Genomic DNA, 27,942 nt, shown 5'->3' on the forward strand with positions numbered 1-27,942 from the left:
AGAAGAAGTCTGTCTGCATTCTCAGTACCATGCACCATAACGCGGAGTATGGGCAAGATCGAAAAAAAAAAAAACAAAACATTTTCAAATGACAACTCATGTTCAAATGGCATAACGTGTATGAATGTGTGAGGGAGGCAGAGACAGATTTGATGTCATTCAAGTGGTTACTGGAATATAAAACAAAGTCTTTTGCAAAGGTATAACAATACAAGTGTGCTTTTATTCAAGAATAAAACTGAATAACAAAAAATTCAAGTAATCAAATAGATACCAAGAAGACTTGATTCACCAGTGTTTGTGTGTCTGCTTATATTCCTTCAGCGATATCTTTTACAGGTAGTAAAAATTTACACCGGGTGTTACAGAATCAAATCAAATCTATGTTTTTATTATATTATAATAATAACAACTCACTACTCAAAACGAGAAGTACCCAGACTCGAACCTTCAACCTTTTGGTTATAAGACGGCAGTTCTTACCTCTCCACCATCCAAGAAGACATCAACTTTCTGTTGATTGACATTTGAGCTTGTGTTTTTAACTCATTGAGAACAACATGTAAATTGACTGATTTTTTTTTCTTTGATTATATTATTGAACAAAAGTGCACATGTTTATTTGATATTTGAACTATAGTCTTCACACATTATGCACTTAATGTCATTATTACTATAACATGGAGAAAGTTGCTGTTTTAGGTATATGTTTGTTGCCTTTCATTTCCTGTCACCATACATTTACCCAGTCGTTGTAGACACGGAACACACATGAAATGTACGGTATGTATTCCAAATAACAATATATTATTTACCACATACAACTCCAGGCACCTCACACCCAGATAAAGAGACTTGAGTTGGGAGAACTTCACCTGCATCGATGGGGTGGGGATGGGATAGCTTGCTGCTTGTGCTGATTGACACATTTGCAAAACAAATATGCTGATGGAGAGGTGCGAAGGAATTGAAGGTGGCCCGGGATTACTTCTTTTTTTTGTAGGCTTCAGGGACTCTAGTGTTAAATACCTACGGAAAATGGTTTATTTTGACTTTGTAAATATATTGTTACAGCATAAGAGCTCATATTAAAATACTGAATGGATAAGTAGATGTACAAATCTTTTCTCATGTAGAAAATTATGATGACTTTCCAGGGGATTGAATATGATTGCGCACCACTGTAGCAGTGTCACACAGGTGATTTAATTTGTTTATAGGTATGTCCTTTTTGTTGTTTGTTGAATGTTAATAACAACACTGGTCACACAGATTCCTTTTTGTAAATATGAGATCTGCGTCTTTAAACAAATATGCAGAGTGGCTTGTGGGATTTGTAGTTTGGGTTTTTTTTAGGCACTGTACACATAAAACCGGAAGAGAAGGATTTGGGGGGACTTTTCAATTTTCTCATTTTACGATCGACTTTATCTTAAGCAGCAGCTAAAACTCTTTATCAGTTGGACGTTTGTAGCAGAGAAGAATTATGCACGGCCACCTGATTTAGGGATGATGGTGGGTTCTTTTTTTCCCCAATCCACTCCACTGATGCGCTTTATGAAGAGGCATGCCTCATAAGAACATTTATCTTCTGGACTCTGGCGGTAGGACTGTGGTCTCTATCCTGATTCTGGGAAGCAGTTTTCTAAAGGGTAGTATTCCACCACATCTTTCCATCTGTTAACTATTGAGTGCACTTCAAGATCCACCTTCATCACCTGTCGTAAAGACTTTTGTCAGGGCGTTGGTACATGGTGTTCATTTTGTACTTTTGTCGTCACCGTTCTTTGTCCTGTTTATAATTAGTTATTGTTGTAAATAAGGAATATATATATATATATATATATATATATATATATACAGTCGATTCCGCTTAATTGGGCCACCGGTTAATTGGGGCAGCCGCTTATTTGGGCCAAATCTCAAGGAATGAAAACCAAAATAATAAACTAATATATAATTTAAATGCTTAATTGGGACAACAGTCCACTTAATTGGGACAGTAGCAGACGCGTGCTGCAAGTCACTCATCTATCGTCGCCCGTCGAAGAAGCACTGATAAGTTTAGATAGTACAATCTTAGAGTGGAGTAGCACATGTCTGCTTAATAGTCTACCGTCACCACTACCGAACCATGTTACCCCTACACCACCTCGCGTGTACGTGTAACGTATAAGTAAACTTATTTTTTGTCAATTTTATTTATAAAATTATAACCCTTGCCAAGATGCCAAGAAATTATTTTACACTTTCAAGTAAAATTGCTTTGCTGGATAAAATTAAAAGCCAGCCATTTAATACAAGCCATCGTAGGCTCGCTGAGATAACTGGTGTACCAAAATATACCATAGTGGTCTCTTACAACAAGAAAATCAACTGCGTGAGGAGTGGGCATTACAGAAAAGACGAACTGCAAAGGACAAAGTACAAACTTACAAAAACAAAATTACAGACTACACATGATGCATTTTTGCAGCATTAAATTGTATGTACATACCTAACTATTTTACTTTAGAAGTTATTATTATTTTTTCTTCACAGCTTATATTATTTTCTTATAATTTATATTTGGGTTAAATAATTTTATTAAAATATTGAAAGAAAATTATTTATTGTTTAATTTTAAGTGGAATTCGCTTAATTGGGGCAGCCGCTTAATTGGGACAAAATGTCTTAGTTCTAATGTGTCCCAATTAAGAGGAATCGATTGTATATATAATATTTGTTAAATTCTGTAGGGCTTGGGTGTTGACCTGATTCTAATTGTCCCTCATTTAAAATACATAGCTGCTTCATTGCTACACCAGTCTGGTGGCAACAGTGCTACACCACTGTATTAATTCTAAATCTAATTTCTATAATTTACAGGCATGTTTAAATGCATTAGGATTACTGTCTATCAGTAGCTACTATATATATTAATTATATTAAGAGTGATTTCAACATATATGATAAATGAGTTTTTCATGTTTTTTTTTTTTTTTGGGTGTGGGTTTAATGGACATCAAAAGTTGCATGTTAAAAATCAAAAGTAGAATTTGCTGTTCTGTTAATACGTATTACTACAAGGATGGTAAGTGGCAGGAATGATAGAATTTGACCACAAGGTATATCATTGTGTTGTTGATTTTTAAGTCTCTCTGTGTCAATTATTTTATCATTAAGCCATTAGTAAATTTGGTTCTTACAATTTTAACGGGAATTGTACATTGCATTTTATATTTCTTTTCTATCAAATTGGTCACTGTTAGAACACACAAAGTATGTTTTAGTTTTCATTTATTAGTTTTATATAACATTAGGAGCAGGTTAAGAATAAAACACCTATATTTTACATGGAATCAATTGTAGTTACTGGTATCAGGCATATTTTTCAGGAAGCAGAATGAACTAAACTAGACCCACATTTTAAAATATGCTGTTAAAATAGAGCTGAGCAATACAGGTGGAATCCCATTATAACGAAACTCATGGGACCATTAAAATATTTAATTATAACGGAAAACCTCATTAAAATGAATATGAGGAAAAGGCGTGTACTATTGTGACCAGGGTTGCCAGTGATTTGCCATCTTTAATGGCAATGACGCAAGGACAGCTCTGTAGCTGCTATGCTGTGCCTGGTAAACAGTAAACCAAGGCAAAGTAATTTGTTGTCTTCTGCAGCATAAGGCTTACTGCATAATGTGCTTGTTGCACAATATTTAAAACATTTAACACCAGACTTTGATCTGCTCTTCCTCGCACTCTCCTTATCTCTCTTCTCCAGACTGCATCTACCACAGCACTGATTCTGAGCCACTGGTGTTCTTCTAATCTGAAGATGGTAGCTAAAGCAGGACATTTGCCGGTGTTGCAGCTCCTTATAGCCCCTATTTTGAATGAAGTTTTAAGACTGTACCTGACTTCTCTATACAGTAATAAAGTGCATGCATTTTCCTAGGAAACCGGGACTCGCCTTCCTGTCTTTCATACAACTCTATGACCCAAAATTGATAATACCTATATAAATAAACAGTGCTTCTTAAACTGCACAAAATATTTTATTTGAAGATGACAAGTTAGATGCAGTTTTTTTTTTTAAATATAAAGTACAGGTATGAAAATCCATAATAAAAATGAGACATTATATGTAATTTTTTTTTTATAGAATGCAAATGCACTTCTAATTTTTTTTTCATTCTGGTCACAGCGTTGAAAATGTGATTCTGAATGCTTTTACCACGCCATTTTTCTTTATTCCCATAATCAACTTTTTCCAGGATTGTTAATTTTCCTTTCCATGTAATCTGACACCATTTCTCACTTTTTTTGTTCATCTCGAAGAAAACAGTGAGAACTGCTATGAAACCCAAAAAGTACAGTATCTACAAATTACACAACTACCCACACAGATGCTAGTTACGCATTCGGCTATGTGTATGATATCACGCCTGCATTCTTGCCAAGACTGCCTGAATCCGGAAATTTGACAACAGACTGTCTGTTTCTTTGAGATAGCCTGTTGCATGCTTTCAGAGACTCCACATGGAAAGCATAGGTCTGAAAATAAGTATTTGTGCATCACATTATTATCTTTAGTGGCCATTTTTGCCCCAAAAAATGTTTGTTATACCAAAATTTACATTTGTTAAAACTTAATTCGTTTAACATGATGTTGTATGAGCGTTTGTCCAAGACCACTAAAAGTATTTCGCTATAATGGGATTTGACTTGTATATCAAATTTTTGGTTTGATAGTTAAGAAAAATTAATTTAAAAAAGCTGATATTGCAGTGTTTTGCACTTTCATTTAATTTTCCACTCTTCTGAACATTAAATAAAGTCTACAAAATCCCCAACACTCTTTCTAAGAGTGACAACTTCAACTACACCCATTGTTGCCTGGTAGTAATAAGTACAGTGGGACCTCAGTTCACGACCATAATTCGTTCCAAACCTCTGGTCGTAAACCGATTTGGTCACGAACCGAAGCAATTTCCCCCATAGGATTGTATGTAAATACAATTAATCCGTTCCAGACCGTACGAACTGTATGTAAATATATTTTTTAAAGATTTTTAAGCACAAATATAGTTAATTACTCCATAGAATGCACAGTGTAATAGTAAACTAATGTAAAAACATTGAATAACACTGACGCAAACACCCAGGCTCCCTGCTCAGCTGCATGAGCAGGCGCGCTCGCTCTCAGCTGCACATGCTCTCTCTCTCTCTCTCTGTCTCTCTCTCTCTCTCTCCCCCTCATTAGCACACGAGCCTGCTCTTTCTCTCTCTCTCTCTCTCTCTGTAACATTGCAGCAGTTCGCACTATAGCCTTGCAACCGATCGCTGTATAAACACTTTTATTTAATGAGTTTTAAGCACAGAGGAATAAAAGGAACATTTGAACAAATCCGAACTTTATTTAAAAACCAACCACAAGCAACCAAGAAAGTAACATTTACAGGAGTTTGCACTATAGCCTTGCAACTGATCGCTGTATAAGCACTTTTTTTTAATGAGTTTTAAGCACAGGGAAAAAAAATGAACATTTGAAAAAAGAGAAAAGTAACACTGCAACAATTCACACTACGAACCGAAAAATGAACATTTGAAAAATCTGTAATACAAAAACTAACCTTGCATGAGTCGAGGTCTGGCATGAAGTGAGGAGAAAATGGGTGGACAGGAGGTTACAGTTTTGAGGGAGAGTCTGGCTCTGTGATTGGAGGGATGTTTTCCTTCAGGTGTTTCCTCTCTTGTGATTTCTTGGGTTTCTGGTGTTTTTAGCTGTTTAGCTGGTGGGAGCGAAAGCCTCGTGCAGCCATTCCAAAAACAAAGTCCTTGTGACCCAACCCTTCGTGTTTGCCCTCCACATCACTGGCAGTCTGACTTTGTTTACATTGTGCTGCTTGAAAGCACGAGGGTTCTCAAATTGGTAAATGAGTAAACTGGTAAACAGTTTTTCCACCTCTTCCAGCACTTGAGGCCTCTGCCTGGTTAACGCTGTAACTCCTTTTGCAACATCAGCTGCTTTAATAGATTCTTTCTGCTTTAGAATAGTCGAAATCGTAGGTTTTGACTTCTTGTACTCGGCGGCAAGATCAGTAACACGAACGGCACGCTCATACTTTTCAATAATTTCTTTCTTTACTTCGATTTCAATTTTCTGCAAAACTTTCTTCTCACCACTCTTCACTTGCTTAGAAGCCATGGTTAACTGCAAAAGCACACGAAATACTGTAGAGCACAAAGAGTTCACAGGTAAAGCACGCACGTCTGACTGAGAACAATGAACACGTGCTTAAATACAGTAATCAGCGAGTACGAACCGGAAGGGAAATGAAATAGAGCACAAAGAGTTCACAGCGAAAGCACGCACGCACGTGCAAGCACGCACGTCTGACAGAGAACAATGCAACACGTGCGGAAATCATCAGCGCGCACAAACGGAAAGGGAAACTGGCTTGTTCGTATACCAAGTGTGTGGTCGTGAACCGAGCCAAAAGTTTGGCTAACTTTTTGGTCGTAAACAGAGTTGTACGTGTACCAAGACGTTCATGAACCAAGGTTCCACTGTATGTGGGAAAAAAAATGGAGCAAGGATCAGGAGAGGAAACGTTTAGAACCAGTAGAGTTAGCTTTCCTGTCAGCAAATAATTTTGTTTTCCCTGGGATAACAGTCTGATAAGTACATTAACCAGTAATTCACATTACACCAGAAATCAGACATCATCATAGCATTAATTCTTATTCATCCATTTAACACTAGAATTACCAGAGCCTACGAAAAAACTCGTAAATCCGGCCCACCTTAAATCCCATCGCACCTCTCTGTCAGCGTCTTTTGTCCTATAAATGTGCCGATAAAAACAAGCAGCAAGCAGCCTGCTATTCTATCCCCCACTGCCGCAGACCGTGCACTAAGTTCTCCCAGCTCATGCCTTGATTATCTGGGAGTGAAGTGCTGGAGTTTTAGAGTGGAAATAATAGATCATTATTTGGAACAAATGCATTTCATATGTGTTCTGTTTCTACAATAATTTGTGTAAACACACTTTAAAACAGAAACGTTTTTCATATTTTAGTAGTAAATGACAAAATGTTGGCATAAGCTATATACTGTGTGAAGCCTGAAGTCCAAAGATCAAATAAACACTTTCACAAAAGGTTCAAGGACGATACAACAGCTTCTGTGGCGTAGCGGTAAGATCTGCTGACTTGTAATCAAGAGTCCTCTGTTCGATCCCGACTGACTCCTGTATTTGCCGTTTTCAGTAGTGAGCTGCTCTTATTGTTAATATCATACAGTACACTCATACATTTGGTTTGCGTCTGTAACAGACGGTGTACATTTATAGTACTTGTAAAAGTTACCATTTTTTTTCACTTTTATTCTCTCAGTCACGATCACGATACATACTATCGCTCCCCCAGGGATCTGATGCTGTTAGCTTTTATTTGAAACTGGGAATAACTGTAGATGTGAGTGGTGTTTTGAGGCAATTGAACTGGACATTCTTTGATCTGGATGGATAAAAGCTGACACACAAATGCTGGCGAATCTGCCTTCTTTGTATCTCACCGTCACTTGATTTTTTTTATTCAGTTTTATTGAGTGTTCCTGCTCACGCTGAATTAGTATGCACCTTATAGTCTATGAAAAACAGAGACATAGGTATACAGTAATCCCTCCTCCATCGCGAGGGTTGCGTTCCAGAGCCACCCGCGAAATAAGAAAATCCGCGAAGTAGAAACCATATGTTTATATGGTTATTTTTATATTGTCATGCTTGAGTCACAGATTTGCGCAGAAACACAGGAGGTTGTAGAGAGACAGGAACGTTATTCAAACACTGCAAACAAACATTTGTCTCTTTTTCAAAAGTTTAAACTGTGCTCCATGACAAGACAGAGATGACAGTTCTGTCTCACAATTAAAAGAATGCAAACATATCTTCCTCTTCAAAGGAGTGCGCGTCAGGAGCACTGAATGTCAGAAAGTGAGAGAAAACCAAACAAATCAATAGGGCTGTTTGGCTTTTAAGTATGCGAAGCACCACCGGTACAAAGCTGTTGAAGGCGGCAGCTCACACCCCCTCCGTCAGGAGCAGGGAGAGAGAGAGACAGAGGAAAACAAACAGTGAAAAATCAATACGTGCCCTTTGAGCTTTTAAGTATGCAAAGCACCGTGCAGCATGTCGCTTCAAGAAGCAGGTGCACACAGAAGGTAGTAACGTGAAGATAATCTTTCAGCATTTTTAGACGAGCGTCCGTAGCGTCTAGGTGTGCGAACAGCCCCCCTGCTCACACCCCCTACGTCAGGATCAGAGAAAGTCAGCGCAAGAGAGAGAGAGAGAGAAAGAAAAGTAAGTTGGGTAGCTTCTCAGCCATCTGCCAATAGCGTCCCTTGTATGAAATCAATTGGGCAAACCAACTGAGGAAGCATGTACCAGAAATTAAAAGACCCATTGTCCTCAGAAATCCGCGAACCAGCAAAAAATCCGCGATATATATTTAAATATGCTTACATATAAAATCCGCGATGGAGTGAAGCCGCGAAAGGCGAAGCGCGATATAGCGAGGGATCACTGTATATGATATTTGGAATTATTCATTTTATGACCTGTATAGTACATTTCGGAAAACACTGTGGTATGGTTGCAACATTATTCATATTATTCATATTCATTCGCATAACATCTTGCGATTTTAATCAGTGACTGTGTGTCCCCCCCCCCCCCGATCTTGCCAGTCTCCATGTTGCTGTATGGTGCTGTTTCTTTTGTACTCCAGGACATGCAGAGGAAAGAATAGTACAGAGAGGTCAGTTCAGCACTATATGCTATCATCAAATTCAAATGTTAACAGTTCACACACACACACGCAAGGACCGTCCTTCCTACATTTACAACATGTGTACCTGTTGCAATGCGCACACTTCCCTCTGTGGTAGTATGTATCGTGATCGTGACTGAGAGAATAAAAGTGAAAAAGAAAGGTAACTTTTACAAGTACTATAAATGTACACCGTCTGTTACAGACGCAAACCAAATGTATGTTTGTACTGTATAATATTAACAATAAGAGCAGCTCACTACTGAAAACGGCAAATATAGGAGTTAGTTGGGATCGAACCGGGAACTCTTGATTACAAGTCAGCAGATCTTGCTCCTACGCCACGGAAACTGTTGTATCGTCCTTGAACCGTTTGTGAAAGTGTTTATTTGATCTTTGGACTTCAGGCTTCACACATTATATAGTTTATACCAACATTTTGTCATTTACTACTAAAATATGAAAAACGTTTCTGTTTTAACAATGTGTTTACACAGATTATTGTAGAAACGAAACACACATGAAATGCATTCGTTCCAAATAACGATCTATTATTTTCACTCTAAAACTCCAGCACTTCACTCCCAGATAATCAAGGCATGAGCTGGGAGAACTTTGTGCACGTTCTGCGGCTGTGGGTGATGGAATAGTAGGCTGCTTGCTGCTTGTCTTTATTGCCACATTTACAGGACAAAAGACGCTGACGGAGAGGTGTGATGGAATTTAAGGTGGGCCGGATTTATGAGTTTTTTCGTTGGCTCTGGTAATTCTAGTGTTAACACAGTCTGCATTACTGAAGTCTTGCAAGCAGGAATAAAAACAGCAGCCATCATAATTTTCTTTTGTGTGAATTATTCAATGTTCATTTATCAGGTATGGGGTAAACTGCACTGGCCTTTTTTTCCTTCTCCTTTTGACTTTGTATTTTTGCATAACAAGTAAATTGACATTCCTAATTACAATAATGTACAACAAAAAATACTGTAACATCATGAGGGTGTATGAGATGGAGGAATGAATGTAGCACTCTGCGGAAAGCTGGTAGTAGGTAGTCCTGAAAAGAACAATTAGTTTCTTCTGCAGATGAATCCTATACTGCCTTTCTTGGCCACTCCTCCATGCCGCACATGTCTTTAATGGCTTCATGCGCCCCCTACTGCTTTGTTGCAATTCCTGCGGACACACTGTGTTGGCTTCACCTCACCCAAGGCCAGCTGGGCTCTGTGGGCACATCTGAGGTTCATTGGTGGCCACACACAAAGGCCGATGGGCTTTAGCAGTGGGGACACACAGTCGACATACTCTTTTAAGTGCTGTGCCTGTGCATTCCTCCTAACAGTTCCTGTGGGCGTATTTTAGGGACAATTTCTCCACATATCCACACCTCTGATAGCACGGAGCCGCCTGAAGAATGTGTCCCGCTCAGATCTGTACCCAGTGATGCTATACCATGTTGTCTTTGTGATATTTTATTCTGTTAAGATTGTTGGAGGAACTTAAATATACAGTCGTATTATATTGTGAAAAGATGTGTCTTAAAAAATACCAATTAATGAAATTAAAATCTGTGTGATTTTGTAATGCCAGATTTTAAAAGGTAGATGTTATTCACTGTTTATTCAGACTGAAAGTAAAAGTAAAGCTTCGCAGGGTAGTTGAAATGGCTCCGTGTGTCACATAATATCACGACCGTCAGAATTTCAGACGCCCCTTACAGATTCTTACCAGGAGCGACCTGTGTAAAATTTCTAACAATTTCGCAGAGAAATAAAGATTTCAGAAACTGTTATGAGAACTGGGTGCAAAATGCAAGTTGCTCAGCAGCTAAAGCAGTACTTATGCTGGTAAATGTTATAAAATACAGTAGATACCCATATGCATCAAAAACTGTTATAGTCAAGAAAAAGAACCGATACAAATGATGTCAGTCGTAAAACAGTCAATGTATAATAATCCCGTCTGCATAATATTATGGTCAGTGATTAGTGTGACTGGAGGACACAGAGGCAATACATTCAGTGGAAATTCAGATTTAAGTAGGGGAGATATGAAACAAAAGTGTTTGGGGAAAAAACATTTTATTTGAGGCATTTCTTTAAGGCACAGCTATTCACGAAATTGTTATTTTAAATTAAAAAAAAAACTCTCACCTTTGCTAAAAATTCATATTATTGTGAGAAATTGTGCCAGCTTTTGGACTTTGTATAGAAAATTTGTGTATACAGTACATGTCTATATGGTGCTGAAGTTCAGTCTTTAATGTGTTGTGTTTTGAGGACATACAGTTAGGTCCATAAATATTTGGACAGAGACAACTTTTTTCTAATTTTGGTTCTGTACATTACCACATTGAATTTTAAATGAAACAACGCAGATGCAGTTGAACTGCAGACTTTCAGCTTTAATTCAGTGGGGTGATCAAAACGATTGCATAAAAATGTGAGGCAACTAAAGCATTTTTTGAACACAATCCCTTCATTTCAGGGGCTCAAAAGTAATTGGACAATTGACTCAAAGGCTATTTCATGGGCAGGTGTGGGCAAATCCGTCATTATGTCATTATCAATTAAGCAGATAAAAGGCCTGGAGTTGATTTGAGGTGTGGTGCTTGCATGTGGAAGATTTTGCCGTGAACAGACAACATGCGGTCAAAGGAGCTCTCCATGCAGGTGAAAGAAGCCATCCTTAAGCTGCGAAAACAGAAAAAACCCATCCGAGAAATTGCTACAATATTACGAGTGGCAAAATCTACAGTTTGGTACATCCTGAGAAAGAAAGCAAGCACTGGTGAACTCAGCAACGCAAAAAGACCTGGATGTCCACGGAAGACAACAGTGGTGGATGATCGCAGAATCATTTCCATGGTGAAGAGAAACCCCTTCACAACAGCCAACCAAGTGAACAACACTCTCCAGGGAGTAGGCTTATCGATATCCAAGTCTACCATAAAGAGAACAATGCATGAAAGTAAATACAGAGGGTGCACTGCAAGGTGCAAGCCACTCATAAGCCTCAAGAATAGAAAGGCTAGATTGGACTTTGCAAAAGAACATCTAAAAAAGCCAGCAAAGTTCTGGAAAAACATTCTTTGGACAGATGAAACCAAGATCAACCTCTACCAGAATGATGGCAAGAAAAAAGTATGGAGAAGGCATGGAACAGCTCATTATCCAAAGCATACCACATCATCTGTAAAACACGGTGGAGGCAGTGTGATGGCTTGGGCGTGCATGGCTGCCAGTGGCACTGGGACACTAGTGTTTATTGATGATGTGACACAGGACAGAAGCAGCCGAATGAATTCTGAGGTGTTCAGAGACATACTGTCTGCTCAAATCCAGCTAAATGCAGTCAAATTGATTGGGCGGTGTTTCATGATACAGATGGAAAATGACCCAAAACATACAGCCAAAGCAACCCAGGAGTTTATTAAAGCAGAGAAGTGGAAAATTCTTGAATGGCCAAGTCAGTCACCTGATCTTAACCCAATTGAGCATGCATTTCACTTGTTGAAGAATAAACTTCAGACAGAAAGACCCACAAACAAACAGCAACTGAAAGCCGCTGCAGTAAAGGCCTGGCAGAGCATTCAAAAGGAGGAAACCCAGCATCTGGTGATGTCCATGAGTTCAAGACTTCAGGCTGTCATTGCCAGCAAAGGGTTTTCAACCAAGTATTAGAAATGAACATTTTATTTCCAGTTATTTAATTTGTCCAATTACTTTTGAGCCCCTGAAATGAAGGGATTGTGTTCAAAAAATGCTTTAGTTGCCTCACATTTTTATGCAATCGTTTTGTTCACCCCACTGAATCAAAGCTGAAAGTCTGCACTTCAACTGCATCTGAGTTGTTTCATTTAAAATACATTGTGGCAATGTACAGATCCAAAATTAGAAAAAAGTTGTCTCTGTACAAATATTTATGGACCTAACTGTATAGAGTTATCGCATAATAATTGCAATCTCAATTTAAGACCATATCGCCTAGCCCTATGATGAAGGAGAGAATCTATTAGAGACTTCACCATGATTGAAGGAAATCAAAGAAGCACATCCTTGATTTTACCAGATGTTGTTGAAGTCTTGTTTTTCAGTAGCCAAAGATCTTTTCTGATCCTGAAAATAATTCTGAAACTTTGCCAGGTTTAACTCCAGAAAGAGTTTTAATATTGTCTCCTGCCAGAGACTTCTTTGAACCATATGTTTGGGAGGATAATTGTAGCCAAGGCTCACTGACTTAGGAAGCTTGGGTTGGTGGGAGTTGGACCAGAGGAACAAGAAGTAAGAATGGAGAACATAGTATATTTATGTGCTATTTGAGAAGTGGACATGTATTTAGAATTGTGTTTAATCATAAGTAGAACTCTTCTTGTAAGGCATAGGTTTACACATGAAACAAGTACTTTAATATCAATAAAGTACGTATGAAACTGACCTTTGTGACTTCATAGTGGCTATATCTATGGTGAGAAGAACTGGAATTAATAAACTCTTTTGAGACAAATAGTCATCACTTAGATGATTTTTATTATGTAGCTCAGCACACTTTCTAAATGCATAAGTACAGTGCATCCGGAAAGTATTCACAGCGCATCACTTTTTCCACATTTTGTTATGTTACAGCCTTATTCCAAAATGGATTAAATTCATTTTTTTTCCTCAGAATTCTACACACAACACTCCATAATGACAACGTGAAAAACGTTTACTTGAGGTTTTTGCAAATTTATTAAAAATAAAAAAACTGAGAAATCACATGTACATAAGTATTCACAGCCTCTGCTCAATACTTTGTCGATGCACCTTTGGCAGCAATTACAGCCTCAAGTCTTTTTGAATATGATGCCACAAGCTTGGCACACCTATCCTTGGCCAGTTTCGCCCATTCCTTTTTGCAGCACCTCTCAAGCTCCATCAGGTTGGATGGGAAGCGTTGGTGCACAGCCATTTTAAGATCTCTCCAGAGATGTTCGATCGGATTCAAGTCTGGGCTCTGGCTGGGCCACTCAAGGACATTCACAGAGTTGTCCTGAAGCCACTCCTTTAATATCTTGGCTGTGTGCTTAGGGTTGTTGTCCTGCTGAAAGATGAACCGTCGCCCCAGTCTGAGGTCAAGAGCGCTCTGGAGCAGGTTTTCATCCAGGATGTCTCTGTACATTGCTGCAGTCATCTTTCCCTTTATCCTGACTAGTCTCCCAGTCCCTGCCGCTGAAAAACATCCCCACAGCATGATGCTGCCACCACCATGCTTCACTGTAGGGACGTGACACCCGGCATTCACACCAAAGAGTTCAATCTTTGTCTCATCAGACCAGAGAATTTTCTTTCTCATGGTCTGAGAGTCCTTCAGGTGCCTTTTGGCAAACTCCAGGCGGGCTGCCATGTGCCTTTTACTAAGGAGTGGCTTCCGTCTGGCCACTGTACCATACAGGCCTGATTGGTGGATTGCTGCAGAGATGGTTGTCCTTCTGGAAGGTTCTCCTCTGTCCACAGAGGACCTCTGGAGCTCTGACAGAGTGACCATCTGGTTCTTGGTCACCTCCCTGACTAAGGCCCTTCTCCCCCGATCGCTCAGTTTAGATGGCCGGCCAGCTCTAGGAAGAGTCCAGGTGGTTTCGAACTTCTTCCACTTATGGATGATGGAGGTCACTGTGCTCATTGGGACCTTCAAAGCAGCAGAAATTTTTCTGTAACCTTCCCCAGATTTGTGCCTCGAGGCAATCTTGTCTCAGAGGTCTACAGACAATTCCTTTGACTTCATGCTTGGTTTGTGCTCTGACATGAACTGTCAACTGTGGGACCTTATATAGACAGGTGTGTGCCTTTCCAAATTATGTCCAATCAACTGAATTTACCACAGGTGGACTCCCAATTAAGCTGCAGAAACATCTCAAGGATGGTCAGGGGAAACAGGATACACCTGAGCTCAATTTTGAGCTTCATGGCAAAGGCTGTGAATACTTATGTACATGTGCTTTCTCAATTTTTTTATTTTTAATAAATTTGCAAAAGTCTCAGGTAAACTTTTTTCTCATTGTCATTATGGGGTGTTGTGTGTAGAATTCTGAGGAAAAAAATGAATTTAATCCATTTTGGAATAAGGCTGTAACATAACAAAATGTGGAAAAAGTGATGCGCTGTGAATACTTTCTGGATGCACTGTATAGTCTGTAGGGGCTGTCATTTACATCCTGTAAAATAAACTTGATTCATTCTGTTTTGTTATTTGGCTTTTTTTTCTATAACAGATATTACTGCGAACATTGTGGCAAGGAGAGGTCATCAAGCTTATGGATTTGGTAAAAGAAGAAGACATTCCAAAGTTGTCAGGTAAAAAAAATAAGCTACAGTCCCTAAACCAAAACAAATTATTTTATTTTATATAGCACACACACACATACACATACAGTCATGTGAAAAAGTAAGCAGTCTTCATGAAAATTGTTGACCTTTTCAACATGTTTTAACATCAAACAGTAGATCTTTATGAAACAGATAAGGTAACATAACCTGAATAAAAACACAAGAAAATCGTGCATTTTTAATCATTTAACAAAAATGTAATGGTCTAGTGTAGAAAAAGTAAGTACACCCTTTGTCTTAGAAGCTGATGTTGTCCCCTTTTGCAGAAATGACTTCTTGTAGGCATTTTGCATAACTAACTACCCACCAGTCTCAGACATTGACTTGGTGAACATTTTGGCCATTTCTTCATGCAAATTTCATTTAGTTGCAAGAGATTTGTGGGTTTTCTTGCATATACAGTGGAACCTCGGTTCACAACCATAATTCGCTCCAAAACTCTGGCCGTAAACCGAGTTGGTCGTGAACCAAAGCAATTTCTCCCAAAGGATTGTATGCAAATACAATTAATCCATTCCAGACCATACGAACTGTATGTAAATATATATATTTTTTAGTTTTTAAGCACAAATATAGTTAATTAAACCATAGAATTCACAGCGTAATGGTAAAGTTAATGTCAAAACATTGAGTAACACTGAGAAAACCTTGAACAACAGAGAAAACTAACACTGCAATAGTTTGCGCTATAGTGCTAGGAACCACTCGCTAAAAACACTTTTTTTAATGAGTTTTAAGCACAGGGGAAAAAATGAACATTTGAAAAATCCGTAATTTAATAAACCACCAAGAAAAGTAACATTGCAACAATGCAGGCTATGAACCGATCACTATAAATAGAACTGAAAACAAAAACAAGCCTTCTCTACCTTATGTGTCCCTTGCTCACTCTCTCTCTCGTGCCTGTGTGTGTGTGCGTGCGCCTCTGTTTTGCGAACCTGGAGCGCCTGTGTGTGTGTGCGCCTCTCTCTCCCGCGCCTGTGTGTGCGTGCGTGCGTCTCTCTTTTGCAAGCCTGGAGCGCCTGTGTGTGTGTCTCTCTAGCGGGCTCCTCTGTGTGTGTGCGCCTCTCTCCCGCGCCTGTGTGTGTGTGCGTGCGTGCGTCTCTCTTTTGCGAGCCTGGAGCACCTGTGTGTGTGTCTCTCTAGCGCGCTCCTGTGTGTGTGCGCGCCTCTCTCTCCCTGTGTGTGTGTGTGCATCTCTCTTTTGCGAGCCTGGAGCGCCTGTGTGTGTGTCTCTCTAGCGCGCTCCTGTGTATGTGCGCACCTCTCTCGCATGTGCTCCTGTGTGTGTGCGCGGCTCTCTCTGTCTCGCGCTGCCTGTGTGTGTGCCTCTGTCTCTCGCGCTGCCTTTGTGTGTGTGTGTGTGTCGCTCTCTCTTGCTCGCTGCACAGGAAATGCACAGGGAGAGACTGAACATGTACAAACCGAAAGGGAACCTGGCTTGTTCGTATACCGAGTGTGTGGTCGTGAACCGAGGTAAAAGTTTGGCAAACTTTTTGGTCGTAAACCAAGTTGTACGTGTACCGAGACGTTCGTGAACCGAGATTCCACTGTACTGCCTGTTTTAAATCCTCCCCAATAGCATTTCAATGGGATTCAAGTTGGATTTGACCAAGCCAGTCCATAACTCATCATTTTTTATGTTTGAGCTATTCTTAGAGGATTTGCTAGTGTACTTCTACATTACAATATACAATACTATTTATTTATGTATAGCCCAAAATCACACAAGGAATGCCGCAGTGGGCTTTAACAGCCTCTGTCTTTTGACATTCCCACAGCCTTGGCTCTCTAAGAAGACAATAAAAAAACTCCCAGAAAAAAAACCCTTTCAGGGAAAAAATGGAAGAAACCCTGGGAAAGGTAATTAAAAAAAAAAGAGGGTAAATATAATACATTACGCAGAACAGAACACAAGTAATCCTCAATGCAATACAATAGTACAATAGTAATATTACAAGTACAGAACAAAATTCAGCAGTAGATAATATCATATATTAGGATTCAGATTTGTTCAGAGCCTTAGAGACCTCAGCCATTAAGCTGCCTCCCCCAGTTGGCCAATTCAATGTCAGTGCTTTGTCAGTACTCTTCTATCCGACGATTCTAGTGCTTCTCCATCATAGATGACTTTTCCTTATGCAGCCAAACAACTTGGAAGTAGGGCAATGGCACCAAGTACCACATTTGAGTACTGAGAAAAGATACAGAATAGGTGAGGGTTAGTAACAAATTATAACTATCATATTACTTATGTTTTAGTGCTAACGACTAACGCAGAGATGCAGTATGCACAGTTAATCATTAGTTCTACTCTGGGTATGCTAAACTGAAGTAGTGAGTTTTCAGCCGGGACCTGAAAGCTAAGACTGACGGGGCATCTTTTATACAGTAATAAGAGGCAGACCATTCCACAGTTTAGGGACATTGTAACTAAAAGCTCGACTTCCCAGTGTTATTTTATTAATCTTTGAAATCATAAGCAGACCGGCATCTTGTGATCTTATTATGTGGTCTGATTTGTAAGTAATGATAAGTTCAGATAAGTAAGCAGGACCCTGGCCATTTAATGTTTTTGTGTTAAAAGTAGGATTTTTAAATTTAGGATTTAAGAACTGGAGTTATGTGTTTGTATTTTGTGGTTCTTATAATAATTCTTGCAGCAGCATTTTGGATTAACTGGAAGCTGTATAAAGAACAATTTGAACATCCAGTGAACACTGCATTGCAGTAGTCAATCCTACTAGAAATAAATGCATGAATTAATTCCTCAGTATCCCGCTTATTTAGAAAACGCCTTCATTTCCCAACATTTTTAAGATGAAAGAAACACATTTTGGACAATTTTGAAATGTTTGCTTTAAATAACATGCTAGATTCAAAGATAACAACTAGATTGTGGGCTGATTCAGTCACTTCTGATTATTATCGTGTTGAAAGGTCCATTTCTGGTTCAGCTTCAACTTCAGACAGCTTCAGATTCTTCTCAAGCACACTTTGATATGAAGGAGAATTTATAGTTGACTCAATGGCTGCAAGCTGGTCAGGCCTTGACAGAGCAAAGCAATCCCAAACCATAACATTTATACCACCATGCTTCATAGTTATTATGAGGTTCCTCTCCTGAAATGCTGTCTTCGATTTGTGCCAAACATGTCTGCTGTTACTTTGGCCAAACAACTCTTCGTTTCATCTGTCCAGCGCACACTGTTCCAGGAGGTCTGGGGCCTCATGCATAATGCCGTGCGTAGAATTCACACTAAAACGGAAATGTGCGTACGCACAAAAAAATCCAGATGCATAAATCTGTGTGTACGCCAACTTCCAGGTTCTTCAACTACATAAATTCCGTCTGTGTGAAATGTAACTCTCGTGCACGCGCCTGCCGCCCCTCCCAGACTCCTCCCAGAATTACACTTCTTTGAATATGCAAATCAATATAAATAGCCCCTTATGTTTTGCGTTCTGTGAAAAGACAATGGCAAAATCACTGGGGAAAAAGAAGAATTTCAGCGAATACCAAGTAGAGGCAAGATAAAACATAGTATTTGTTGGTTTAAGCAGTGATATAAACAACAAAAGGAAGTTGATCGAGTAACAGAGTTCAAGTTAAGAAAGTCTGAAAGTGCTGAAATAAATAAGAAGTGGTCAGATATCAAAGTTGTCGTGAACAGTCGAGTCGTAGCCCACCTTCTGGGTGTCATATGGAAGCTTATTAGGGTACAGAGAAAAGAAAAACAAAATAGGGACACAGTTGAAAAACAATGTCCGAATGTCAACTTTAATCTCGAAATATCCACTTTAATCACATAGTTTATTTTGTAGAACGTCATAAACTTCATCTTAAAATCGTTTAATTTACTAGATTCTCAAATCCCACCGTAACTAAAGTAGCGTGTTAAATGCTTCATATTGTATATGTTCTTCTTTTGTTTCTTTTGTAGTCTATGTGTGTGAATCACTGCGTGCTTATGAAACGGGTTTTCTCTTCCTCCGACAGGACACAGAATATATTACATTCATGATGTTACTGCTCTCTGAACAATTTAAATATTAAGATGTATACTTGATATTTTCATAATGATAGGAATTAAAGCATGTATTAAACATGGGGACACGGTGGCGCAGTATTATTATGAGCTGGCACCCTGTCCAGAAATTGTTCCTGCCTCCCGCAAGATGCTTACTGCGCCGTGTGCGACCTTCGATGTAATAATTTATTGCAGCAGTCTCTCAAACATTCTAACCCCCAGTTCCTGTCCTTCCTTTTCTTTCTCCCAAGTAACCAATTGCCACACGATCAGCTCTGTAATAGATGCCAAGCCATCTGTAAGCTCAGAATGACGATTCTTCAAAACTTTTATGGCACATTGAAATATCTTCATAGTACATCTTTAATTATTCCATCCATCTATCCATCCAGGGTAGCCCCAATCCCAACAAGCACACAGCGTGAGACAGGAGCAGTCCCTGAACGGGGCGCCAGCTCATCACTACCGCTGTCCACAGTGTCCTCACGTGTTTAACTATTAACAATATATTTTAATGAAGTTTAAAACTTACCTGTATAATGTAATAAACATGCTTTACTGGATTTCATCTTAAAAATATCAAGAGCTCCAAGAAGATAGTGCTTGGAAATCTACATCGAGCCAGTCGTCATCATATGTAAATATGCACTTTATAAATTGGCTCAGGTTGTGCAATATTATAACTGTAGTGAAAATTTACAGTGAGGCGATTGTACTTATAAGTACAAGCAGTTTTTCCAGGAACACTTGATGGACTGTTTCAGTATGTTTAGAGCTCTTCGGATGAAACTGTTTCTGAAGCGTGAGGTCCCTACAGGTACTGTATGAGAAAATTTCAAATAGACTGTGCGCATGGCTGAGACAGCGTGTGCTAGATGCTGTATCCCGATAATCCGATCAGCTGCTGTACAGCTGTGATTCCACACTCAGACACAGTGGATTAAATACACTGAGTGGTGCACTGACAGTGACGATACTAAAGCAGCTATAGTATTTGGAATAGTTTGGCCATTCTGTGCACCATTATATCGTTGCGGGTTGATTACAATAAGATGCCATAAACTATATACAGTGGAACCTCGGTTCACGACCATAATTCGTTCCAAAACTCTGGTCGTAACCAGATTTGGTCGTGAACCGAAGTAATTTCCCCCATAGGATTGTATGTAAATACAATTAATCCGTTCTAGACCATACGAACTGTATGTAAATATTTTTTTTTAAGTTTTTAAGCAAAAATATAGTTAATTAAAGCATAGAATGCACAGTGTAATAGTAAACTAAATGTAAAAGCATTGAATAACACTGAGAAAACCTTGAACATCAGAGAAAACTAACACTGCAATAGTTCGCGCTATAGCACTACCAACCACTGGCTAAAAACACTTTTTTTTAATGAGTTTTAAGCACAGGGGAAAAAAAATGAACATTTGAAAAAATCCGTAATTTAATAAACCACCAAGAAAAGTAACATTGCAACAATGCACGCTACGAGCCGATCACTGTAAACAGAAGTGAAAACAAAAACAAGCCCAGTGTATTCTTTAACTGCCTTCCTACCTTATGCGTCCAGCCCTCTCTCTTGCGCGCCTATGTGTGTGTGTGTGTCTCTCTCTTGCACGCCTGTGTGTGTGTCTCTGTCTCTCTCGCACGCCTATGTGTGTGTGTGTCTCTCTCGCGTGCGCCTGTGTGTGTGTGTCTCTCTCTCTCTTTCTCGTGTGTGTGTCGCGCTCGCTGTCTCGCTCGCTGCACAGGGAGAGACTGTACACGTACAAACCGAAAGGGAAACTGGCTTGTTTGTATACCGAGTGTGTGGTCGTGAACAGATGCAAAAGTTTGGCAAACTTTTTGGTCGTAAACCGATTTGTACGTGTTCCGAGACGTTCGTGAACCGAGGTTCCACTGTACTGTTAATTTCAGTGTATTTGATAAAGCCGCGTCAGGGATGAGAGTCTAAAAAATAAAGGGAAGCCACACAGGAACAGTAGCATTGCTTTGATGCTGGGTGCTGCCAGTTTGCAAAACCAAGCGGAGAACTTGTGTATGCCAGGGGTTGATCTGGCATGAAAATGTGCGTGGCTTTATGCCAAGTTTAGTTTTTATACATCACGGTACACACCATTTATACATAAAGTCTCTGGTCTTTACCTGTATGTTCAATGGCAAGCTGTAGTCTTGTACTAAAGTTTATTATAGACAGAAAATATGTTTTCCTACATGCAGGTCAAATGTATGCAGTCTCCTTCTAATTGTAGATGCATGTGCTTTGACATTAACTTTTGCAAGTTACCTAAACATCCTACAATTAAATTTTAAAATTAATGAAGACTTGTTTTAGTATCAAATGGTCAGCCCTTGGGTTGAACTTGCTGGGCCAGCCAGTTTTGACTAAATTAGCATTTGAAATTTTTGTCTTACTGATTTCCAATAATTTGGTGATCTTTTTAAATCCCTGGCTGACTCCTAGGCATCCACAAACTTCTTTCTTAGAGTCTTAGAGTTATCTTCCTTCTAAGCTGCTGCCATGCACCTCTTTTCAGGGTGCCATGCAGCATTTTTTTTAACTTATGCTTAGCTGTTATCATGCTGCTAACCTCCACCTCCCCTGCTCATCAGTTAATGGTAAGTTACTGTCAGTGCTTGAAGCTCCATGGGGACGTATGGCCAATGCCCCTGGCTGGTGGTCTTAAGTGGTAAGTACCAACACATACTGTATGTTATTCACATCTGCTTAGCTGTAAGAAAAATGAGAGGGAACATTGTTTTAGAGAGCTCTTTTGATCTTGCAATGATGACACTACACATTTCAATAGCAAAAAGAACCAAATACTCAAGATATCTGCAGTTTAAATAAGACCAGATCCTCCAGCATATTCTCTAATGAGGTGATGAGGTGTATTATCAGACATGGGTCCTAATTTGGAACACATGATTCTAATTTTATAGATTTGATGTTGTAATAAATGTATGGGTGTACATACCTTTTCCGCATGAGAAATTTGCATTTTTGTTAATATAGATTATTACAATGAATACACCATGTCAATTTTATGTGTTACTTGTTAAAGTATATCACCTTGACCTGTAGGCACTGTTAGTATGAAGATCTAATGTTTTAATCTGTACCTATTTAAATATGATATAAAAGTCAACAACTAACATGGGGTGTACTTACCTTTTCACATCACCATGTATTTACATACATATATACAGTGCCCTCCATAATGTTTGGGACAAACACATATTTTTCCTTTACTTTCTCCCCATCCTCCACAATTTAAAGTTATAAATCAAACAGTTCAGGTGTAATTTGTGTGCACATTGCAGACTTTAATTTAGGGGTATTTCAATACATTTCAGTCACACCATCTAGAAATTATAATACTTTTTCTACATGGTCCTCCCATTTCAGGGCACCTGTGGTGGTGTGATATGTTGCAGATAATTTGATAAATATTTTGTATCTATTTATTTGTAAGCTAGACAAAGCAAATGTAATATTATTGTTTCAGGCAGCATGTTTTACTTCATTGATGAGAATGGCAGTGCTCTGATGTTTACCTAACCAACCCCAGTCTTTCGGAGTCACTCAGGATGAGATATATATGGTGAGGGGGATGAAGCATGTATCAACCCAGTTTGGCAGACTGTGAGCCTATAGGCAATCACCTTTAGGAAGGCCATAAACTGACTAAATAAAGCAACTGGGGGATGAAATGCACCTGAGCACTTTCACTGGTAAATTGCCCAGGAAGGAACAGATAAACTAATTCTATTGGTCTAACGTATGGCAGTTTATGATTGGTTAAGAATCTGGGACCATTCGTTACTTCGACACCCCCATTACTTTGTGTTTTGTGGTAAGAATGGTATAAAGTTGGTCAACTTAGCTTTACTCTTCTCTCTCACCATCTGGCCACTCAATCTAGACAGACATATTGAGACAGGCATGTGGCTTGTTTCAATACTCCATTCAATGGCTATTTGGTAGCAAAGCAAGCCAGACTGAAGATAAGTTGAGCGCCACCTATGGACGCAAGATGTACTGCTATTTAGGCTGTAAGGATATGTTTTGCCAATTTTCACTTTGTAATGTGCTTCCTTAATACTTTGGGCATTTTATTAATAATTCATAAATTATTTGTGTAATTTAACTCCTGCCTATATCTTTACTCTGTATAATTGCTTGAGATTACAGATTTAGAAGGGAATTGGGGGTGGAGGTGCTAAAGTACCAAATCACAGAGTGGTAAGTGTTTTGTCTTGGTAGAGTAATATTTTACTCTACTTTCCCATTTTGTATTATTAATATGTAGATTTTGTCAGAATGCCTCAAATCTCTCAGACTTACCACTGTTTATAAGGTATTATACCATATAACTTCTCCTCACCTTCTCTTCTGTAGTAAAAGACAGCAGGAGTTATGTTACAATTTAAACAATGTATTATTGATAATATTCATAAATAATAATATGCAAAGTACATTTGAAGCAACCATACAACCTGATAAATGGTGATGTGTAGTTTCAGGCGGCACACAGACTTGTTAGTTACTTAAAAATGCCTCTAGTTAAGGCATCATTTGTGGTCAGCTTTCTTCAGAACAGGCCGCATGCCTGTCTCAATATGGCTGCCGAGCTATGCTTTTCATAGTGTTATCCTTTTCAGTTCATGATGTGTGATGGTCCTTCATCAGTTTGGTAACAGAGAGCGAGAGCTGGGTAAAGCAAACAAATTTATAGGTTTTCTGTCCAACCCCTCAGCCAATAGGGCGTCATAGTACTTAAAAGCTTTTGATACAAGTCAATTCCAAACAGCCATAGAACACCTTCACACCTGCCCTCCAAACCATTTGTTAAGGTAAAGCTTGGCAGTTAGGTAGCCTGGCTTTCCTGTGGGGGTTGAGTGAGAGACTTCAGCAGAGAAATATTAGCCAAACTTGTTTGAAGCACTTCCCCAATCCTGTCGTAAAATTACAAAGAGACTCAGTCCTAAAGGGGGGAAGGGGTTCTTAAACCATCAAACAATTGCTGTTATTATCTATAATGTAACACTAATATTACATTGCTTTGTCTAAGTTACAAATAACGACATATAAAATATTTATCAACCAATATGCAGAATTTCACATCACAACAATAAGTATATGGGATTTTACACATTTTATTAATGTCCTCACATTAAAGAGTATAAAAGGGGAAAATAGAGTCAACATAGGACTTCACACGATAAAACAGAACCATAATGTTTGGGACATAGCAAATGCAGTTATATTAAAGCAGTCATATTTAGTACTTTTTTGCATGCAATGACTGCTTAATGTCCGTGATTCATAGACATCACCAGGTGCTGAGTATTTTGTCTGGTGATGCTCTGCCAAGCCTCTAATGCAGCCATCTTCAGGTCCCACTTTTTTTGAGGGCTTGTCCTCTTTAACACTAGAATTACCAGAGCCTACGAAAAAACTCGTAGATCCGGCCCTCCTTAAATTGCTTCTTAAAACCTTTCTCACCTCTCCCCCAGCGTCTTTTGTCATCTAAATGTACTGATAAAGACAAGCTGCCAGCAGCCGGCTATTCCATCTCCCCCAACGACTTAGAACGTAAACAAGCTTTTCCCAGCTAATGCCTTGATTGATTATCTGGGAGTGAAGTGGAGTTTTAGAGTAGAAATAATAAGATTGTTATTTGGAACACACGCATTTCATATGTGTAGCATTTCTACAGTAATCTGTGTAAACACATTGTTAAAACAGAAATGGTTTACAATATTCTAGTAGCAAATGACAAAATGTAGGCATAAACTATATAATGTATGAAGCCTGAAGTCCAAATATCAAAGAAACACTTTCACAAAAGGTACAAAAAAAAGCCACCGCCAAAAAAACCCGTCTTAGTGTGAGACATTGACATGACTTAACTATCGCTGCTTCCGTGGCGTAACAGTATCAGTCGCTGACTGGGAATCAGAAGATCATGAGTTCGATCCTGCACAACTCCCATTTGAGAAGTTTTCTTATTTTCACTATTTTAGAATAAAATGATACATTTGATTTCAGTCTGTAACAGCCAGTGTAATTTATGATATTTGTAAAGGTTAGCTTTATTTTTTTTTAATTCACTTTTCATTGTCTCAGTCGCGTTCAGGATCCATCCCTACCGCCCCCCACCTGACACTGCTGTTTTTACATAAAGACGCACTATAGTTCTGCAGTGTATCACGATACATACGACCGCGTGTTTTTTTCCCCCCAGTAATGCCAGTCCCCACGTGTTGCTGTATGCTGTTTCTTTTGTACTCCAGGACATGCAGAGGAAAGCATAGTAAAGAGCAGTCACTTCAGCGCTATATGCAATCATCAGACACTCCCCATCTGATGCTGTTTTCACATAAAGACGCGCTAAAGCTCTGCAGTGTACTTGTGACTGCATTGTCGTACCAATGCTTGCGAACTGAAGTGTCTGCATGCACTTTTCGTGGCATTATACGTGTATTTTTTGAGCATGCCCATGTAGCTGAAACACAGGAACATATGTTGATGTAAAAGTATAACAAAACAAGTGCACTTTTATTCAAGACTATAACCGAAGAAAACAGAAAGCAAGTTACAGTAGGTGGAATGCTAAGAACTGCTGATTTCCATTCTGTGCTATATAACTGTTAACATTTGAATCTGATGATTGCATATAGCGCTGTCTGATTTAGTGTGTGCAAGAACATGCAGGTGGCCAGTTGCTGAGTGCTACAATGCACATTTAAAAAAAAGAAAGAGACAAATATATGTGACGTTTTGAAGAAATCATTTTATGACGCGAATAGTACCAATCAGAAAACATCGTCGAAGTAATGCAATATTATTTGAAAACGAACAGCGTCAGGTTGGGTGTGAAGTTATACTGGCGCTGTTTGAGTCAGATCAGAAGCTGAATAAGCTGAAAAAGCTCCTGTTCTGACTCTAAGTAAAAAAGCATGAATTAATCAACAGAAATAACTGCGATTGACATTTTAAAGTTAACGATTTACAGTGCATACCAATTTATAAATTCAATGTCCGTTTGAGGAAAAAAAAACACTTTCTTCAAAGCTGGGAATCGAACTCGCGTCTCTGTGGCAAAGGCAGTGGTGCTCCAAGTCAGCAAACCGTCCTTATAACTTATTTTTTCAAGATCCATAACACACAGACAGACAGAGCACTGCGTAATACAGAGACAGACAGGCAGAGATATACAAATAAACAGGGAAGGCACATGTACTGAAAGAAAAAAAAAAATCAACATGTGCGTTGTTTCTGCAGCACTGAATAAGCTCACCCGCTCTAACATCACCCCTCCCCCGATCTGACTCTCTAAGTAACAGTGCTGCAGAAACAACGCGCATGTTGATTTTTTTTTCTTTCAGTACATGTGCCTTCCCTGTTTGTTTGTATATCTCTGCCTGTCTGTCTCTGTATTACGCAGTGCTCTGTCTGTCTGTGTGTTATGGATCTTGAAAAAAATAAGTTATAAGGACAGTTGTTCATGTTAATTGCAGTCTCAATTGTTAAAAAAATATTTTAAAAGGAGCATCCCACATGAAAATATAACAATCTCATTAACTGACAGTGCATACCAATTTACAAACTTTTATGTCCGTTTGAGGTTAAAAAGAAAAAAAAAGAAGTAACACTTCCCCCAGCGGGGAATTGAACTCATGTTTGTGAGGCAGAGAAAAGCTACTCAGTCTGAGAGGCAAATCTTAGCGCGCTACGCCACGGAAGCTGTTATATGGTGTGTGAAGCTTTTGTGGAAGTGTTTATTTGATCTTAGGAACTCGGGCTTTACACATTCTATAGTTTATGCCTACATTTTGTAACATTTATTACTAAAATATGAAAAAGTTTCTGTTTTAGCAATGTGTTTACACAGATTACTGTAGAAATGGAACACGCATGAAATGCATGTATTCCAAATAGCGATCTATTATTTCTATTCTAAAACTCCAGCAGTTCAGTCACTCCCAGGTAATCAAACAAGGCATGAGCTGGGAAAACTTAGTGAACGTTCTGCGATGGTGGGGGATGGAATAGCCGGCTGCTCGCTGCTCCTCTTAATCGGCACATTTAGAAGACAAAAGAGAGGTGAGAACGGTTTTAAGGTGGGCCGGATCTACGAGTTTTTTCGTAGACTCTGGTAATTCTAGTGTTAAGTTGTTTCTTCAGCATATTTAAGGTATGCTAAATTAGATTTAAATTGGCTGACTGACCTGGCCTTTCAACAATTTTCCATTTTTAACTTTGAATAACTCCTGTGTTGCCTTAGCAGTATGTTTGGGACCATTATCTTTTAATAGGAGTAAGTGCCGTCCAATGAGTTTGGAGGCATTTACTGAAACTTGAGCAGATAAGGTGTTTCTGTACACCTTAGTATTCATGGTGCAACTGCCGTTAGCAGTTGCATCATCAATGAAGATAAGTGTGCCAGTACACTGTGGCAGCCATAAATGCCCAAACTATAACAACCCCAACACTGTGTTTAACAGATGATGTGTTGTGCTTTAGGTATTGGACAGTACCTTTTTGTCTGTACACTTTGCTGTTGCCATCATTCTGATATAGGTTAATCTTTGTTTTGTCTGTCCACAAGACCTTTTCTCATGTTTCTGCATGCCCTTTTAAGTACTTTATGTTCATTTTTGCAAACTCTAATGTGGCCACCCCGTTTTTGTTTCTAAATAGTGGTTTGCATCTTGCA

At 39.0% G+C, this 27,942-nt stretch overlaps 1 protein-coding gene across 3 annotated transcripts in view; it reads left to right on the plus strand.

Moving 5' to 3' along the window:
• mtfmt (mitochondrial methionyl-tRNA formyltransferase) overlaps nucleotides 1-27,942 on the plus strand; it is a 157,734-nt gene that overhangs the window by 106,396 nt on the left and 23,396 nt on the right. For all 3 annotated transcript variants that reach the window (XM_028823099.2, XM_028823100.2, XM_051920233.1), the window contains one exon: nucleotides 15,068-15,149. In XM_028823099.2, coding sequence (XP_028678932.1) covers nucleotides 15,068-15,149 — 82 coding nt within the window. The remainder of the gene's footprint in view (nucleotides 1-15,067; nucleotides 15,150-27,942) is intronic.

The sequence above is a fragment of the Erpetoichthys calabaricus genome, chromosome 17, assembly GCF_900747795.2.
Source record: "Erpetoichthys calabaricus chromosome 17, fErpCal1.3, whole genome shotgun sequence".
Lineage (NCBI taxonomy): Eukaryota > Metazoa > Chordata > Cladistia > Polypteriformes > Polypteridae > Erpetoichthys > Erpetoichthys calabaricus.